The sequence below is a fragment of the Oreochromis niloticus genome, linkage group LG18, assembly GCF_001858045.2.
Source record: "Oreochromis niloticus isolate F11D_XX linkage group LG18, O_niloticus_UMD_NMBU, whole genome shotgun sequence".
In the NCBI taxonomy this organism is placed as follows: domain Eukaryota; kingdom Metazoa; phylum Chordata; class Actinopteri; order Cichliformes; family Cichlidae; genus Oreochromis; species Oreochromis niloticus.
The window spans coordinates 10039429-10058838 of record NC_031982.2 but is presented as its reverse complement, the minus strand read 5'-3'; the positions used below and the strand labels follow the sequence as shown (position 1 = coordinate 10058838).

At 43.3% G+C, this 19410-nt stretch overlaps 1 protein-coding gene and 1 long non-coding RNA gene across 2 annotated transcripts in view; one reads left to right on the top strand and one right to left on the bottom strand.

The window, feature by feature from the left end:
• The window catches only part of ephb3a (eph receptor B3a), a 36217-nt gene that overhangs the window by 4602 nt on the left and 12205 nt on the right, over positions 1 to 19410 (bottom strand). The window contains exons 5-14 of the mRNA XM_003437807.4: positions 16594 to 16929; positions 15731 to 15855; positions 11099 to 11255; positions 10804 to 10912; positions 10432 to 10484; positions 8769 to 8891; positions 7835 to 8082; positions 3169 to 3384; positions 2748 to 2897; positions 125 to 318 (exon numbers count right to left, since the gene is read on the bottom strand). Coding sequence (XP_003437855.1) covers positions 125 to 318; positions 2748 to 2897; positions 3169 to 3384; positions 7835 to 8082; positions 8769 to 8891; positions 10432 to 10484; positions 10804 to 10912; positions 11099 to 11255; positions 15731 to 15855; positions 16594 to 16929 — 1711 coding nt within the window. The remainder of the gene's footprint in view (positions 1 to 124; positions 319 to 2747; positions 2898 to 3168; positions 3385 to 7834; positions 8083 to 8768; positions 8892 to 10431; positions 10485 to 10803; positions 10913 to 11098; positions 11256 to 15730; positions 15856 to 16593; positions 16930 to 19410) is intronic.
• LOC112842920 (uncharacterized) lies at positions 11094 to 12721 on the top strand. The gene is made up of 2 exons (XR_003214976.1): positions 11094 to 11235; positions 11476 to 12721. It is a non-coding gene; the product is annotated as an uncharacterized LOC112842920 (long non-coding RNA).

The following is a 19410-nucleotide window of genomic DNA, read 5'->3' as shown; positions in this document are numbered from 1 at the left end:
TTGTAAGGGAAAAATCTAAAACAACCTGCACAGTTCTGAAAAAAAAAAATCAAACAAAGATGAATCGACTGTTTGCCTTACTATATTCCACTGCAACAAATCACGGACCTAACTGTAGACTCACCCTGAGTAGGTGCTGGTCACCACCTTGAGGCTTGCGGCGTTGCGAAGCAGCTTGTCCAAAGTGCTGACGATTCGGGAGAATTTGGGCCTCAGGTTTCTCTCCTTCATCCAGCACTCCAACATCAGCTGGTGCAGCACCATGGGACAGTCCATGGGTGGGGGCAGCCGGTAGTCCTGCTCTACTGCTGTCATCACCTGAAGGCAAAGGACGTCACTCTTGACAACAAGCTTGTCCACGCAGGGAGTGTTTCACTTGTTGTGCATCACTTTGAAGCTGACTGATGAATGGTAATCCTTATTTATTTACAATATCCAGTATGCTGCACTCTCATTGGTAGTCGCTTCAATCACTCAGCTCTAAGTTGAGAAAAGTTTATACTGGAATTGTGTGTTTCCTGTGTGAACGCACCACGGACTTGAATAATTTTAACCTTGCACATAACTTAATGGTCACTAAGATTTGTATCTGCAATGTAATTTTTTTTGAGTCTCCACTAAATACTGAATGAAGCTAAAAGCAATAATATAGTGTAGTTGATATCAGCACTGACAAGGGTTTTATTACAAGTGTAAGATGGTGTAAAAAACTAAGGTGTAAACATTTTTCACCCTCAGTGCTTGCCAAGCTGTCTCCACAGTAGGAGAAATGTGACCATCAACCAGTTTTCAGCCAGTGGGAGGGTACACCAACATCGCTAAAGCTAGCTAGCTAGTTAGCTAGCTAGCGTTGGTTTGTTTTTGTCAGATATTAATATTATACTTGTGGCATGATTTAATGTTTGTGGATGCTGAAGTATCTTGATGAAGTCTTTGATGTAAAAAGGGCTCGGAGGCTTGACGAGTTGTAAAGTTCTGCAAAATGAAGCAGCTAATGTTGATAATGGTCATTAGCTGCAATCGCCATTTTCAACGAGCGCATTACTACTAGCCGTCTTCGGATTTGAAACAACGCTACCCTGTTCACGTACTATGCAAAAAGTACTTTGTACTATGCAGAAGTGTACTACAAGAGATAACTGAAAGAATACACCATAATAATGTTTAAAATGTTTAGGCTGTTAGCATTTTAAGAGGAGAATGTCATTTGTTTTGCAAGTTTTTGATTATTTGCTAAAGAAATCTGAAACTTCAGCTGTTACTCTTCATCCTTTGTATATTTGCAAGAAATTTCATGGAAACCCATCTTAGAGTTTTCAAAAATGATTGCATTAGGGGATAAAGTTGAGGTGTCTCTGAAATCATTAAATTTCAGCCTTTGAAGACAAAGAACACCGATATATTTGGACACATTTTATGGCAAGCTTTCTGATAATTGTAAACCTGTCTCACTCTGAGCAGAGAAGTCCATAATCATTTCTGCTACAAACACATTCAAATGAAGATTACATTTGAAATTTGCTATGCTAAATAAATATCAACCCAGAAGACTGTGCATAAGGATTTAGGCAAATTTCATGTGGCGCCTCTACAGAGTGTTACCATTTGGCTCTGAATCATTCGTATTATGCTCATTCTGTTTGGCCTTTGTTGTTGTGGTGTGAGAATAATCGGCAGTTCCTGTATTATCTTCTGCATTAGACAGTTCCTCAGCTCGTGCTGTCACACATTCCAATCTTTCTTTCAGCGTCTTTACAAAACTATAAAAACAATATTCTCAAATTTGTCACTTCAGAACTGGCGTGATTGATGGGAGAAACAATAAACTGGAGGAAGAACACGTCGGCTCGCGGATGCGAGTTCGCCTAGCAACTGCATTTGCCTCCGTAAGCTGCGTATGGGTTTTAACTCCCTACAACAATAAAAAAATGCCATTTGGGAACAATAAAACATTTCTGCAGCGCTTCTCGTCTCCCGCCGCTTGTCCTTTGATTTTTATGTCGTGCTTCTAGTCTGCGAGTACTTCTGTTTATATCTCGTATTTGTTGACTCTGTTGCTTATTGAGCGATGACTGTGGCACAAAGGCTATTGGGAACAATAGTGGGCTTCTACTTTGATGCTTTCATTACTGCATGTGGGTTCTGTTGTGAAAGTTATACATACATTACTGCCATTTTTCATTTCTGATCCTTTTTTTTCTCCTTCGCTTTATTGGTATCAGCGTTATAAGTCGCTTTTTTGAAGCTCAGTACAGAGCAGATATTCCTCAGAGAGTGAAGTGGAGGTGTACACACTGCTTCAGTACTTTGTTCAGGGAGGAGGAACCAAGAGATTTATTTTTTCTTTCCTGCGAGCTCACTGCTGCAGTTACAATGTCTGTGCAGTGCAGATAGCCTACAGGTACCAACGCACGTAAAGAAGAAGGAGAGAAAAAGCCGATCCTGAGTATGCCTTTGTGAGTGTGAGGAGGGAGGCTTTGCGGTATGGATTTGTAGGGGGGTGGGCAGGCCAGGGCCGTAAATAAGGTGGTAAAAACTAGAACATAGGCACGCAGCTGCAACCAGCATCTGCAGTGAGGAGATAAAGACAGCAGAACAGGCCCGAGTCCAACATGTCACGCTGGAAATCAAAGCCACAGCAGCCCGGAGAAACTCTCAGCCGGCCCTAAACTTAGACATGAAACTCCTTCCATGAGCTTTCAGGCTATAGATATACGTTTACTCGTGAGACTCTTGTGCTGACTTACATCCTGGTTGCTCATGTCCCAGTATGGCCGCTCTCCATAGGAGACCACCTCCCACATGACGATGCCGTAGCTCCATACGTCACTGGCAGAGGTGAACTTCCTGAAGGCAATGGCCTCTGGTGCTGTCCACCGAATGGGAATCTTACCACCCTGCACACACAGACAGAGGGGGATGGTATCAGCACTCTGAAAGATACTCCAATCCTATAAGCAGCAGCACACAAATGAAAAAAAAAAGCAAATGCAAATTTCACAGATGGTCTCGCGCGCCAACGTAAATATTGGCACATGTGAACAGTCGCACATGCATTTATGTGTACATGTGAAACAAGTGAGGGGGATCGAATTAAGACGCCCAATTAAACAAGCACAGTGTACACAGACGCACAGCGGCACACACATTCACGCGTGTTTCACCAACCAGAGAGCTTGTGTAAGTGGGGTCAGCGGAGGTGTCGTCCAGAAAGCGCGACAGGCCAAAGTCGGAGACCTTGCAGACCAAGTTGCTGTTGACCAGGATATTTCGGGCGGCGAGGTCTCGGTGAACATAGTTCATGTCTGACAGGTACTTCATGCCTGCAGCGATGCCGCGCAGCATCCCGACCAGCTGTGTCATTGTGAAGCGCCCGTCGTTCAGCTGCAAGCAAGAAAAAAAAAAACCCACACATACACACAGTCAGAGATAGAGCGGGAGAAGCGGGGAGGGTGCAGCAGAGGAGGCGGTTAATGAACAGGGAGTGGAAAATGAGAAAGAGAAAAGATGTGTTGAAACATATGATAGGGGCGAGTACGGGAGATAAGAAGAGAACCAGAGGCAGGAGATCAGTCACCGAGGCCACGTAAACATGACATCTGTCATAGTGCTTCATGGCTCCTGCTGACAGTCACTGACAGCTGACCTTTTCATGCATCCTGTCCAATTAGCTGATTAATTAGAGTCTTTACTGTCGTACTAAAGCTGGTATGGCTCGCCATTGACTCAACAAAACAATATAATAATGGGAGCCAAAACACTGCAATCAAAACCAGACCACTGCAGGTATTTTCCCCTCATTCACTGACTGACAAACTAGTAGCAGTTAAAGGCTGAACATGGCTTTGTTTTTTCTTCTTCCTGTTGACATGAGAATAAAATCAGCCTGTCAACAAAATCACTATGTCATGTCGCTCAAAGATCATTTGTAAAAATGGCAAAGTCCTCGAGAAGCAGAAATTTGCCCTCTCGTGCAACATCTGAGAAGCATGAAAGTAATCTTAGACGAGGGCTTTCAGGGTTTAATTTACAATTCTCCGCATTTGTGACGCGTGTCACATACTCGAGATCGCAATAAATCAGCGCTCCCGACTCGCGAAGGCGCGTGTACCCTGATGTGTGGGAGCTGAACTAAAACTAATCAATTAAACAGTTAAAAAATGATCTGAAATTTCTGCAAAATTGAACGAAGCTACGGTGGAAGGTTTTCTCTCATGACCTGAATATCTAATCCGAGCGAAGGGAGGCAGAGGGGTGGGGAAAATAAGAAATTTTTTTTCCGACATAATCAATTCCTTCTTTGGCTCCGCGATGAGAAAGCAAAGAACACAGGACGTGCCATCGCAAACCCATAAACATCCTGCCTTGTAGTCTGCACACTCCAATGAAGTCTGACAGGCAAACAAGCCGGGATGGATGGATGTGTAAACAGCCGTGATTCATAGCAGGCCTTCAAAGCCACGGTGGCCATGAGTGCATGCGTGTTATTTCTGTGTTTCTATAAAGCTTTCTACATGTGCATATGTCCACATGTCCGGGGGGAGTCTGAAGCTCTACTGTGGGTGACACGCTTGGACAGTTTGTGCATGTGTGCGTGCACGTGTGTGTGTGTGCATTAACTCAATAGTTTCCTTGTTAGAGCAGGACTCTGAGTTCCTCTGAGTCACAGGCAGTGTGACACTGGCGGGAGAGCGGGGGTGAGGAGAGCACAGAGCAGGCACTTTTTCTGTTATCTGTAGGACAGCTGGCTGAGAGGAGTGGGTGAGAAGGAGGGAAAAAAAAAAAAGCTCCAGCTACACTATCAGATGTGGAGCTGCAAATAATGAGTGTTGGCGTTATCAGTTAATTATTTATAAATTGAAAATTAACTTGAAAATTGTGAAAGTGTCCAAGATGCTTAGAAAGGAGACGGCGAGTTGACTTGATGATTGGCGGACTGATTTTGACAGTTTGTGGACAAACGAATAAAAATGACGAAATACAATAAAGACATACATCCTAAAACCCCCAAATTTTATACAGAAAATCATCTGAAATCGTCCGCAGTAAAGACCTAGATGATTACTTGATAACTAAGATTAGAACCAACAAATGTTATTTTAACTGAGCAACTGAGAGAAAGAAAAGAAATCAGAGCCTTTGATTATGAAAAACAGAACGTAAAGAACAGGTTTAGAAGATATTTGCCACTATTTTCAGGTTCATGTACATAAAAAGTGGTGCTGCACAAAGTAAATGTAAAATATTTTACAGATTTGCCTAAATTATTGACTCATTAATGTGCACATCAGTTTAATGTTGCAGCTGGACAGGATTTTAATCACCGATACCTGCTGAATGCTTTATATATAATAACACAGCATCATATATTAGTAGATTTACAATCTAAAATCAGCATATTAACACGTATTACAGTACACACTGTAATATTTACATGTATAATATAGTGCAGTACAAAGAGGAACCATTGTAATACATAAAAACTTGAAAATGATAAGTACTTGGGTAAATATACTCGATTACATTGCACCACTGGTCCTATCAGTGTCATCAGTCTGATCTATGGTGTTGGGTAATGCAAGCTTAACGGCACTCTAGTCTGATAGCATTCGTGTGGTGTCACAATCATATCCGAGTGTGGTTAGCACCACCTGATGCCCCCCTCCCGATATCGAAATATAAACCAGCTAGCCGCCGCTCGCTAATTTTTGGCACTGCCGAGGTTAGCTGAGCTCAGTAATCCACACTTACAGAACCGTTAAAATGTCACCAAACATATTAAGTTCAGATGAATAAATCGGTCTCTGGTTGGGGAAAAGCGTGGAAATCAACTAGAGCCAACCGTTCACTACCAACACGACGGTAAAGTTGCCCCTCATGTCAGCGGTTTCTGTAAAGCTAATTATTCAGACAACATTTCTAAATATTATTAATTAGTTATAATATATAACACAGCGACTAAACGTAAGACAGGAACAAAAAAAAAGGCAAACAGATTTTGAGTGATTAAATTTCAGAAACTACAACTGATGAATATTTATCATTTATTCCTTCTCGACAAATAATTATCAAAACTGATTAATTCCCCGCTGATCGAGAAAAGGAAGTGAGGGCTCTCGTGTGGAGCTGCAGCTATTATTCTTATTGCTGATAAATCAGCTGGTTTTCAGGTAATTAATGAATCCTTGTAAACTCCGACAGATCTTTCACAGAGTCAGAGAGGACCACGTCAAACTGCTTCTTTTTAAAACAAATATATTAGCACTCTAAAATCCAAAAGGGTTTTAATTGAGAAAGATTAAAAAAAGAGATCAAATTGTGCTTGACAATTAACATCCTGTTGAGTGATGTGATCAAGTTGAGTATTACACCTCAGTTTCTTCTAACGCCAAACTGACAGCTGTCATAAGAGCTAAAACTGAAAAAAGTGACATTTTTGATTATTTTATTTGCTTGATATTCAAAATATTAACATGTACATAAGTATTAAAAGTACTGCATTGATAATTGATAATTGATAAGTATTGAGAAGTTTGAAATTCTTCCTAGATCTGGCCACTTGACCAGTCCGAGCGATTGGGGTAGAAAGACCATTCCTGCAGCACTCCACCAATCAGGCCTGTTTGGTAGAGTGGTGAGACTGAAGGTTACTCGAAGGGCTTTAAGACCATGAAAAACAAAATACTCTGGTCTGATGAATCAAACATCGAACCCCTGGCCTGAATGCCAAGCATCATGTCTGGAGGAAACTAAGCATCACCTGGCCAGTACCATCCCTACAGTGAAGCATGGTGGCGGCAGCGTCATGCTGGAGGGATGTTTTTCAGAAGCAGGAAGTGGCAAACTAGCAGGATCAAGTGTAAGATGAATGCAGTGATGTGCATCCTTAATGATAACCTGCTCCAAAGTGCTCTGGATCTCAGACAAAGAGATCCAGAGCAAAGGCTCATGTTCCAACACGACAACAACCCTGAGCACACAGCCCAGAGTGGCCTCGAGCGGCTTCAACAAAGCTGCTCAAGGCACAGAGCGGCTTTTTTTTCATTTTGTCATTCTGAGGCATTGTGTGACGAATTCTCTTCAAGAGAGGAACAACATTCACGAAAAAAATCACACCGGGCATCAAACCCACCGAAACCAGCTCGACAAGCTGGTCAGTGTCGCCGCTCCTCAATATCATTAACAACATCCCCCGAAAACTGCTATTAATACCAGCATCAGAGCATTTATTCATCACAAGCATTAAGAATCATCATTTAGTCAAAAAGCTGCAGTAAAGTAGTCTTCTTCACAGTACAGCCACGCAAGAAAACACATTTTATTGGATGTAAATGACATGTAATAGTCCCCACGCAGCTGGAAATGTACCTTGTGACACCTCATTTCTCATCCTGCCTTTGTTCAGCGTTTTGTGTAGGTGGTCTGAACCGAAAACTCTGATCACTAATGTATTCTGCGGTGGTACAAAGACTCTCTAATACACTGAAGCAAACCTATCCAAAGGTCTGCGTGTGTGACAGTTTTCCACCAGGAGTTTGTGCACGGGAAAAGCCTGTCAGCATCACTCAGTCACGTCAAGCAGAGACACTATGCTTGTCTCCAGGCGTTATATTGCGCATTTAATCTCTATCACTCAGCAAGTAAAGAGCCTCGGGGTGTTTTACAGAGAGTAAAACATTCTGATAACCCAGAGGTATCGTGAATGACTGTCTGTGTGTGTGTGTGTGTGTGTGTGTGTGTGTGTGTGTGTGTTCCTCTCAGCTTTGATGCAAACAGAAAGCAATCTTTCTTCTGTCAGAGGTGTTGGGCGGCGCACGCCTCCCGCCAAGCTTACCCTGAGGAAGGAATCGAGCGCGCCGTTCTCCATGAATTCGGTGATGATGAGGACGGGGCAGCTTCGCGTCAGGACGCCCTCCAGACGGATCACGTTGGGGTGGTCGAACTGACCCATGATGGAGGCCTCGGCGAGGAAGTCCCGCCTCTGGCGCTCGGTGTAGCCGGCTTTCAGCGTCTTGATCGCCACCACCATCTCCCTGCGCCCGGCCTGCTTGAGACGCCCGCGGCACACCTCGCCAAATTCACCTAGAGCGAGGAGAACGAGGTGGCGAGAGGAGGGGGTGGGGGGTGATGGAGGTGGGCAGGGGTTGAGTGAGCAGAGGAATGAAGGGGGAGGAGGGGTGGCGGGAAAGAGAGCGTCAGGGAGAGTGCGGGGAGAGGAAGCGTTACTGGTCGGACTCGGGGGTGAGTTGAGGGTCGACTTCGACTGCGGGAGAGAATTAGAAAAGAGAAGAGGAAAAGACGGGGGTCGCTAGGGGGGTCAGGGGTCGAAGATGTTGGGGAGAGAGGGAGTGACTGGTATAGATCGAGTGTGCAACCTGGGAGGGGTGCAGGGAGACAGAGGGTGGGCGAGATACTTGAGGGTTTTGCATTTGGTGCCTGAGTACGAATGTTTACAAGGGAAGGAAAGACAGAGAAGACAGGAAGGTTGAACGAGCGGGAGCAGACTGTCATCTGAGGTGAAGTTAGGACACAACATGCTGCTGGAAAGACAAGAAAGAAAGAAATAAAGGAAGGAGGGGGGGAGAGCTACAGAGAAGTCCTTCCCACCCACAGCTCTCATGTGCACTCTGAATCCTAACCTTGCTCTCCCACAGAGGACTCTCTAACAGAGCAGAGCCCGGCCTTGATGGCATACTCTTGCTCAAATAAATGTTTAATAAAGGTAAATTATTCTGTCCACTTGGACGAAAAACAGCAGGGTTCTTCACCTGCGCCGATGACTTCTTCTATTTTTACACAGGAGATGTCTATTTCTTTGGCAAACTCGTGGACTGCGTCATTGGGGTCCTCGTAGGTGAAAGGGTCGATGTACACTTTGACCCCCGGAGAAACTAAAAAATAGAGAAAAATGGAAAAAAATCAGCATCTTTAATGTCTTTCATATGAGTTCATCTATTAAAAGCAAAGCTTTGAATACGGCAACGGTTGAATAATATGAGTGAAATCAATGCTGCAGTATAAATAAGACATGTTCCTAGCTATGCTGTATTTGATCCATGGATAGCAAAGCCAGACGATTAATCCACACTGATTTATCTCAACAACTTTGTGGTGAACTGCTATGAGATTCAGCAGAGACATTTATGTAATGAAAAGGATAAATCTTAATCCTAAAGATCGGTCCGACTTTTCATCTGATGCACGAGTGGACATTTTTTACAGACATTTAATAAGTGAATCAAAATATGGCTACGGTGAAAAGATTTCTAACGTACAAAAACAGAACATAAGATATAAAACACAGAAAAATCCACTTAATTCCTACATGATGTTGGACATCTGTGAGTTAATCCCAGGATCAGGTCAAAATTTAAGGCCTAATTGTGTAATTTCCTTGTCGACACATACAAGGTTTTAATAATCACACCACATCTTATCTTCGAGACCTTATAGTGCCATCCTGAGAGCACTTCTCTCTCAGACTGAAGGTTTGCTTGTGGTTCCTACGGCATTTAAAAGAAGATTGGGAGGCAGAGCCACCACCACCGCATCGGCATTTAATAATTAGCTAATATTCATCTCTGGCTCTCTTCCACAGCGTGTTTTTTATCCTGTTTTCCTTCACTCATCCCCAACTGGTCACGGCAGATGTATGCTGGACGTTTTCTTCCTTTAAAAAGGGAGTTTTTCCTTCCCACAGTTGCCAAGTGCCGGCTCATAGGGCATCATATGATTTGGGGGGTCTTTACTTTCTAATATAAAGCACCTTGAGGGCGACTGCTGTTGTGATTTGGTAAAATTGAATCACTGAGTTTAGTTTATAATAGCTGCAAGTGACACTATTGTGCTCAGACAGAGACTCGCAGCACAGCAGTAGATTCTTAGTCCTGTTCTCCTACTGAGAGCTCTTCGATTAAGATCTGTGTAGTGAGGCTGATGTTTTGCATTAGAATCTATCAAACCTATCAAAACAAAAATATAGTTAACTAACAATTCATTTTGCTTTATTTTTGGCCTTTAATTGACAGCATCCAGTCCACAGGCAGACAGAAAAGTGGAGAGAGCTTGAATCACATTGGGGAGCTTGCAATTCATGCCATGTGTGTCTCAGGGGGAACCAAACAAATGACTTTCCGCAGACTGAAATTTCATCAAGCAAAGACCTCGGAAAAATGTTGCATTAACAAATATTTTACATTTCAGTGTGTGGGCAGCCCCTCCTCGTCCAGTGTGGAATTAATTCCCCGCTGCGCACGTATCTACTTCAACTCAGATGATCCGTGTGCTCGGACCTCCTCTGAGACAACAGGGAAATGTTTTCCTGCCTCAAACAGGTGATTGGATAATTGATTGAATCAGTGGGCTAACTGTGCTGGCATGAGCAAAAGTAGCACAGAGGAGACGGTTTCCAAGCTCAGCACATAAACTTACTGTATTGCTGCAGTTTCTCAGTGTACTCCAGCTCTGACCCGCTGCGCTGCTTCCTGTAAACAAGAAGCACATGAGAAAAGTCACATTGACATAATCAGCCCTGGCCAGCTTTCCAGGTACAGTGAATCAAGCTAACGTCTAACTCCGCTATCAGATAATCACAGGCTGAGGAGGAAACTCCTGGCAGCACATCTGCTTTTTCTTTTCTTTTCTTCCCCTCTTTCGGAGCTGATTTGTGGAGCTAAGGTAGCAGCTAACAGTTTACACCCTCTGAGAGCATGTTAAAATTTAATGAGCGTCTTTGTTCAAAGTCTAACAGACAAAGTGAAAACATGTAGCTCAGCTTGTCGGTAATGAAAATCAAACACTTACTTAAGGCAGACAACAGCGATAACCACCAAGGCAACAATGACCACCAGACCTGCGGACGCCGAGCCGATGATGAGAGGCAGCTGGTCCTGCACGGACTTCTGAGGGTCACCTGGGCCACGGAGACACACAAATGAATGCATAACAGCAGAGAGATTAAAAGGTGGCTCGCGCTGCATGCATAATGGCTACCAATTAAGGCAGCCATAAAAACTATCAAGTCTGAACCCTCATTAAGAGAACCGTTGCAGCAGATCATCAGGAACAGGCGGTAAAGTGGGAGAGAACGAGTCCGTACTGTGGAGGCTGGTGCTGAAGTCCATGGGGTTGCTGTAGCGTCCATACCCAGCAACGGTGCGTGCTCTGACCTGCACCACGTAGGGCGTGGCAGCCCGCAGCCCCTCCACCTTGGCTGAGCTGTGCTGGGAAGTTACGGTGTGTGACATTGCCTGGCCCTGAAGGAAAAATATAAATATTAAATATTAGAGCAGCAGGGTTATGTGTGTCCATCTTTCTATCCTCGCTTAGCTTCACAAACTAATATCATACTTTTAAAAATGGCATATCATAATCTTCTTCTTAAGGATTAAAGGATGAATTCATTATTCATGGATGTGCCAGTCCTTCTTTTTATTTTAACAGACTAACAAGTTTTGCTCTTGCTGCTTTCTTTAGTCTATTACAGGCGTGGCAAACATGTGGCACGGGGGCCAGAATTGGCCCGGCGAAGCCTCCGATCCGGTCCGCTGGGGAATGTGAAGGAGGACATACGAATTGTGGACTTTTGACTCATACATTTCATGGCTTGTAAAATGAGTTTGACATCCCTGGTCTGACCAGCTGGTTTTTTACTGCTAATAAATGAGCCATTGATAGCTGAAGATTGGCAATTTTCTTCTAGCTTTAGTGTCATAGACCCTTTTACAGTTTGTAAACAGTGATGACGTAGGCAGTAAAAGAGTCTGTAGTTCTTTTTAGTATATAACATTATCCTGGAAGTGTCACTTGTGACCACAGTACTTGGTGTTTAACAAAAATTGCTGTTATGTTTTAAATTCAGACGATAAGAGTTCTTTAAAACAAATGCAGCTGAAGATGAACTCATAAAGAAAGAATCAAACCTGTGCTGATATGCAGTGTAGCAGGAGTACGTCTTAAAATTTTAAAATGACTTAGCATTTTTCTCCCCTGGCTCCTTTATCTGGAAGTCAGCAGATTTTATTTTTTTTATTGGGCTTTGTCGGTGAGACGACTGAAATAAGGTCTGCAGTTAATGCAAGCTTTAGTGATAGTCTTGTAGTTTTGTACTACAGTTTTTGTACTACAACATAGAAAAATCCGAGTTAATACCCCTCTTGTGTATTCTGAAAATGTAACCAACCCAAGCCAACACAGAGGAGCCAAAAACTACAGCTTCTTTAATGGCCGTTTGAGGCTTGCTGTAAAAGTGAATCAATCCCCATAGACGCCCATGTTAAAATGTCCAACTTTACAGCATTAAAAACACATGTTTACAGCCTGGCATAAAAAAAAAACAGTTTGGGCCTCTGTGGATAGTTTCCCTCTTCGTTATAACTGTATCCACCTGAATACTGGAGTTGCACTAATACAGTTTATAGATGCAGCTGCTGACCAAGCTTGTTAGTGTTTGCACTGTTAGCACTGTTAGCACTATATCATCTAAATATTGAGGTTTTGGAGACACATGACCTCTAACAACGTAACTTTAACCTGACTGTCATTTGGACAATGCAGGGTCAAGTGAACAAGGCCCAGTCACGCAGGCCTACAGGCTGGTCAATGACAAACACTTGTGTATGACTGGGTGGAAAAAGCCTCCTTGTGATTTCTTTGGTCACTACTATGTTGCTGCAGTCGTAGTTAAAAATTAAAGCGACAGACGTGTACAAACACTGTCCAACTTCTCTCTGAGCTGTAGTGAGACTGTGAAAAGAGCAACACAACACATAACAGCAAATTGCAGGCTGCACTGATGAAGCACAACTTTTACCTAAAAAGTGAAATAAATTTTGTGATTTGCATCGTGCTTTTTCTCGTTTTACTGCTGCTGTTAATGATTAAAGCAATTGCTAGAAGATTTTTTGTGAAGAATCTCCTTTTCAATCAATTTCAACCTCCAGGACAGGGGCGCCACCAAGGGGGTTTCAGGGGGGGCACTGGTCATCCCCCCACAATTCTCCTGTCTGTCCAGAAAGGCTGCTGGCAGATTTTTCCATATATTTTTTTGGTTTTTGTATCACATCCAGGGTTTGGGTGTGACGCATTGGAAAGTAATACTTTAAGCTTGATTTAGACTTCTGTGGGAAATCTTCATCCTATCTTAAAAGACTGGAAGTCCCTCTTAACACTTACACTGCACCTTCCACGTAACTTGTGTCCCACGAAATGTAACTACATGCCAGGTGAAAGCTGCTCAGAAAGACTTGAACGGCGGAGATTTCCGGTCTTATGTTTCAGTAAGAAATCTACGTCAGTTATGGTTCAGAGAAGAGGAAACTATCGATTTACAGCTTTTGAGGAATGAACATATGGACATTACTTTTATTGTTTATTGCATGAAGTGACAACATCGTGATGGTGAAATGCAAACTGTAACCCAGACAGCAACAAACGCTAACATGACATCGACTCCTTGGAAGCGTGTGCATAGAGAGTAAGCTAACACAAAGCTAGCCAAGAACCCATAATGATGTTAAAGCTGAGTGAGTGCTGATCCCAGTCCAGCAGCCAGTCCCTGAACTTCAACAGGTAACAAAGGCGGTGATGAGCAGTCAGGTTTCCAGCACTGTAGCCTTCATTTCTCCTTATAGAGAGTTCTAAAGTAGAACAATTGTGGAGATCCCTTAAAAGTCTCTTAGGGTTAGAGTTCAACTTTGCTTTGTGTTGTTAGTTTTTGTTCATGCATAAAAACTAAAAGAAAATTAATGTCTCTTCATTAGGATGGGGATTTGTGTTGCTGTGTGGAGGTGTAGCCTCAGGTTTTTATGTGGTAATTATGTGATAATGCATTTTAGGTTATTACATGGATTAATGTGGTAGATTTAAGTAGTGTAACAAATTACTTTCTCCAATAAGTAATTAGATAGCACAAAGCATTACTTTTAAGAAATGTAATGAGTCATGAGTAATACACTACTACCCCAACAACGGAATACATGTACCGGGATAAAGTATTTAAAATACAAAATATGAGTAACTGTATTCCGTTACAGTTACCGTTTAAAAAGGTGGTATTCAGGATACAGTTACTTTGTTGAAATTAATGGATTACACTGTGGTCTTTTCTTGTTTCATATATTAGCCTATGCCCTCTCTATTTTTGGTAATTCCACACCGGTGGAAACCCAACAAAACACGCATTAAGAGGCTCTAATGCCTGTGTCTCAACCTTACTGTTACTCATTTTATAAGATTTAAACATTTTGGTATTGGTATCACGAGTAACCTTCAGTAATAGTAATAAATCACACAGGAATAGTACATTCACGTAGTTGTAAAAAGCTTGATAATATATTAAGTACTCCAAAGTATTCAGAATACATTAGTCTCATTGAGAAACGTAACGAAATACGTTACAAAATACATTTTGGGGCATGTATTCTGTAATCTGTAGTGGAATACATTTTAAAAGTAACTTTCCCAACACTGAATACTGGTCACGTTGAATATGGTGGATAATTTTGGACAAAAAGCCAGCATGACAGCAGCTAACACACTTGCTGAAGCTTCAAAATATGGAGCACAAGACAAACAAGTAACATCACGGTGCTGCGCCCATCACATGTCTGAGAGTAAACATCTACCAACAAGTGAGACTCAAGATGTTTTAACACAGGAGATTAGGGGTAGTATGTTTATAACATTAGCTAATTCAATTTTTGCTTCAAAAATAATAAAAGTTGTGTTCATTTACAGAGATGATCTTGCTGAACAAAAAATAACAGGCAGCACACATCTTTAATTCATTGTTTGAAATTTTCCAGTTTAACCAAAAAAACCTGTGGGAAATGGCTACTGTGGCTAATGGTGCTACTATTAGCAAACTAGCTATTGTTAGCAAACGCCACGGATGAAGTTCACAGCTCTAACTGAGCTTCTGTTACAATGCAGTTTAGTATTTACTCTAACTGAAGGGTGAAGGCAGTGTTCAGCATTAGCACAGAAAAAAATAAAAGCTGCACTTTAGAAATGACACTTTTAAATCACCGATTTAGTTTATTGACGCACAGCAGCTGACTAAGTAATATGCTAACTATGGCTAACACTCCTAGCACTTACTGGATCCTTTTTTCAACTAAAGATTTATTCCTATGCATATAAAAGTTCTGAAGCTCAATCATTTCTACATTCAGAGCCGTCCAGAAAAATATTGGACCTGCCTCAACTTTTCCCACAATTGAATGTGAAGTCATCCAGCAAAGCTAATCAAATACATGCAAATTACTTTGTGTACATGAATGGAGTAATTCTAACATTTGCATGACAATTGCAGAGATGGAGGTTTAAACGACAGAGAGATGATGCTGCTGTGAAATATTCATGAAATTCTCCCTGTCAGGCTTAGAAACGCTCCGTGGTGTTTTTGCCTGTAAAGCTTTAAAAATAATGGGCCTGGTACCAAAAGCTGGACTTAGCAGAGCCATTGCAGAGCTTTATTCTTTTAATATAGGGGTGGCTGTATACTCGGATGTTTAGCCATCCGAGTTTATAAAAAGGCCCTAGGGAATTTGATCAATGCAAGCGATGCAGCATCTCCACGACCAGTTGCTGAGTTTGCATAAACGCTTATAATATAAACATCCACCTCCATCGCAGTATTACACCAGTGTCCAAAATATAATCTTGGTCAGAGTAAATAAGACACCCACTATGACCTACATAAGGCAGCAGCTATAAAGGCAGAGCTTACCCTCTCGTGGTATTTAATCTCATAGTCCAGGATGACTCCATTGGGTTTCTCCGGGGGCAGCCACGACAGGCTGAGCGTGTCTGAGGTGGAGCGCATTAGATGGACAGTTGGCACTGCTGAAGGTGCTGTGGGTGGACATCAGAGAGAACAGTATATTATTACACTGGTACTGGAAAGTGTGCTCATATCCAAGTTGGCGGGTCCTCACAGTAAGTTGCCAAGATTTTTCCTCTTCTGAAGTCACAAACCATCCAAGTAAGATAATTATTATTCAAAATTCTTCAACCTGAACGGTTAAAGAACAGAGGGACGCGATTCACCTTCACCGCTCTGCAGTTTATTGATTTGTGAGGCCTGAAGAAGACTCAACTGACAGCCATTGTCCTGGGCCCATAAACTGCAGTAAGGTGGATTAAGTGCAGGTTAACTGGGAAAGTAATTACAGTGTGTGAAAAGCGCTCAGCAGTTTGGTTGATGATGACACTGCAAATATTAAGTGCAGATGCTGAAAGGTGACATTGGCAGTGATGTAACGTAAGACGCCTGGTTGACAGTGGGCTGAATGCTGACGCTGGAGATATAGTGTACATTTTACATTTCATCTGCCTTTTCCTGTAACACCCTCTGAGCTCCTGCTCAGTCTGTCCATCTGTCGCTTTCAATGAGCTTGTTCAGCAATGTTTACTCTTGGTGTTAGCACCGCTCTGTATGCTAAAAGCTCATTAAGACACTCATAGACATTGACTGAACGTGGGATTCACTAACCAGCCTGTTTCATCGTGATGCTAAGTGGTATTGATTGAAGCTACTCTATGAATGAACTTGTGGAAACATCCAGTGTCACTGACAGATGTTCTACTAACCGGCTTGGTTGGTGGTGATGTTGACTATGGAGTATCTGGGTGGGGTGGCGTTTTTCCCGGAAACCCCGTTGACAGCTTGCACCTCGAAGCTGTAGCGGGTGTGAGCCTGCAGGTTCCTCACCACCACCTTCCTCTGCCTCAGCCCCAGCCGGCGTGGAGCAATGTCCACGTTGTCGTCGCAGCGCGTGCACGGGCTCCGGTCTCGGAGGCATTTCTTGCACACGACATTATAGACGAGGTCACTCCGCCCACCCGTGTCCTCGGGCTCCTCCCACTCCAAGGACAGAGAGGTCTCATTCACGCTGGATATGACGTTGCGAGGTGCCGAGGGGATCGCTGCACAAACACAGACGTGCACGTAGGTGTTAAAACAGGTGGGCAGGCAGAGAATAAAAACACACAGTGAGGCTTTAGTCATGCTCCCTATGCAATGCTGGCATTATCCTCCCCAGTGGTGTAAAAATCCTTTAATATCTCAGGAAGAAGTTGTGCTGTTAAGTGTACTGAAACAGACAACATGTAAAGAGAACAGGATGGAGAAAAGGGTGCGATTCATAATTAAATCAACACAAGCAGAAAACCAGCAGCCCTGTAGCACATTCCTATGCATAACCACTCTCGGTGCTTATGGAACTTAGCTAATCTACTCTTGATAGAAATTCATGTTCTCGTGCCAGTATGACCCAAGGCCACCGCAATTCAATAAGCAGTGCTACGTTTTTGATTCAAGAGCCTTTGAAACCTGGATAAAGTATGATAAACGTGGAGGGAGGCAACACAGATTGGTTCAACAGACGTGCTTTTCATCCTGTTACAGGGAGAGAAGAGAAGCGCTCTGCCTCTAAGCTTCCAGCAGGCAGAAAGTCTAACCTGTCTCACAGCAGAAAGAGAGCGAAGAGGGGGGCTCTCTCTCAAGCTATCAGCTCTGAAACCGCCTGTCCATGGACTTCAGCTCCTCAGCCGGCTCGCCCTGAGCTGGGTTTCACTCACCCTGTCCTTTCTAATTAGGCAGGCACAGTTCAGAGTGGAGGCTCTTTTAATTGGACACCCATCTAAAACACACGCTGAGTCCAAGCTGCCGGCCATTGACTGGCTGAGCCTCTCTTGTGCAACTCACACAGCTTCCAACACAAAGCGCAGGCTGCCTGGCACAAGCCCTGACAGACCGCAGGGACAGAACTGTCAGGCCTGTGTGTTTGTGTGTGTTTGCATGTTTAGTCGAAGGCGGTGTTTGTGTCCCTGCCCGCCTGCCTGCACACACTGGTCAGTGTCAGAGTCCACAGTGTTCCTGTGACGAGGATCTGGGGGAGACAGCTGCGGGCCGTGTGTGTCACTTAACGTAGCGAAAGGCCCCTGGGGCCTGACTTTACACGGTCAAGGCAGCGCATGTCGCTCTCCATTAGCACGACCGGGGTTGCGGCTCCTCTCCGAGGCCCTTCCATGCAGAACGGGCACCGACACCGCGGTCAGCACCAGACCGGATTAGTTACCACCAAACTACTGTTAAATTTGAAATGCTGACAGACGCGTGTTTGCCATTTTAAAGTCAAACTGAATTTTGAGCATTGTGTATTCGGCTTCACGGCCTAGAAAGAGAAAATGTGTGACATTTGAGAGCCCTGACGATTTTACTGATGCGTTACCAAATGGAGCTTTTTATCGACCTGTACATTGTTGACACATTCTTTTTTCATAATTTCAGCACATAACATAATGTTGCTTTACTATTCTACTACATTGCTACCAAGCTAGGCCCACCTGCTGCTACTTTCCACTCAGAAAGTGAGTTGGTCCTGGTATTATTTCAATTTTATTGAGGGAGAACTGAATAAAGATCGTCCCCACTAACTTGAATACATATTGCTTGCGTGGTGCATAAAGAAGAGCCCCAAAAGTAACCCAGCTTCCAGCTCTGCTTCCATTTGTGTTTCCCCCAATGGCTCCGCCCTTGTGTTCCCACTCCAACTATGAAGACTTTGTGGTCACATGACTGCTAACCATGTGATGTTAAATCGTCTGCCATTTAAGACATATGAAAAACCCAGTCTAACATTCCTATTAAACCAGCAACCATCTTGGCGAATGGTTGCTGGAAGGCACTGTGAAACTGATAAAGTCTCAGTCACACGGGATTAGAGACCGTTCAATGACCCCCTGAACCACTGATCACTAGGAAAAATGTCTTCCTCAAGCAGCTGGCGAAAACCTCTAGGCGAATGCTTTGGTCACTAGCAGACTGCTGCAGTCACCTGTAGTTTGAATGGAGGACGCCAACTTGTCTCCTATTCCCAAAGCAGCATTTAAAACAGTGACAAATGCAACGTGAAACAGAAGCTGTTTACCTTCAAAGTAAAAGCTGCACCTTTTAAAAGGCCTCGGCTGCAACGCTGAGCACAACTTTTACTTTGATGATGATGATGAACGTTCTCCTGTTTCTGGTTAGCACTGAACTTTTCAATGCCTTTCATGTAAACTACGGATGGCCGCAGCGAGCTGCTGTCGACTGACTTAAGCAAGCATAAGGAGGTTTTTGGTGCAGCGTCAATGTTTGCAACTTGCGATTTTACTCATTGACTGCCAGCAGCATCCAGGAACCACTTCACTATCGGTCAGTAAATATAAGTTTTTCTTTTCCTGACTGGTGGTTGTAACTCCTGCGTCACGAGAAATCTGAACACACTGCAGTTCAGCAACATTAAAAATCCCCTTTCCATGCCAGTGGAAGATTTAAAAAACAAAGAATATGTTTCTCAGATTTTTAAAAATCTTGTCACAAAGCAGGGTGTTGCGCTGTAACCAGGTCTCTTGATGCAATTA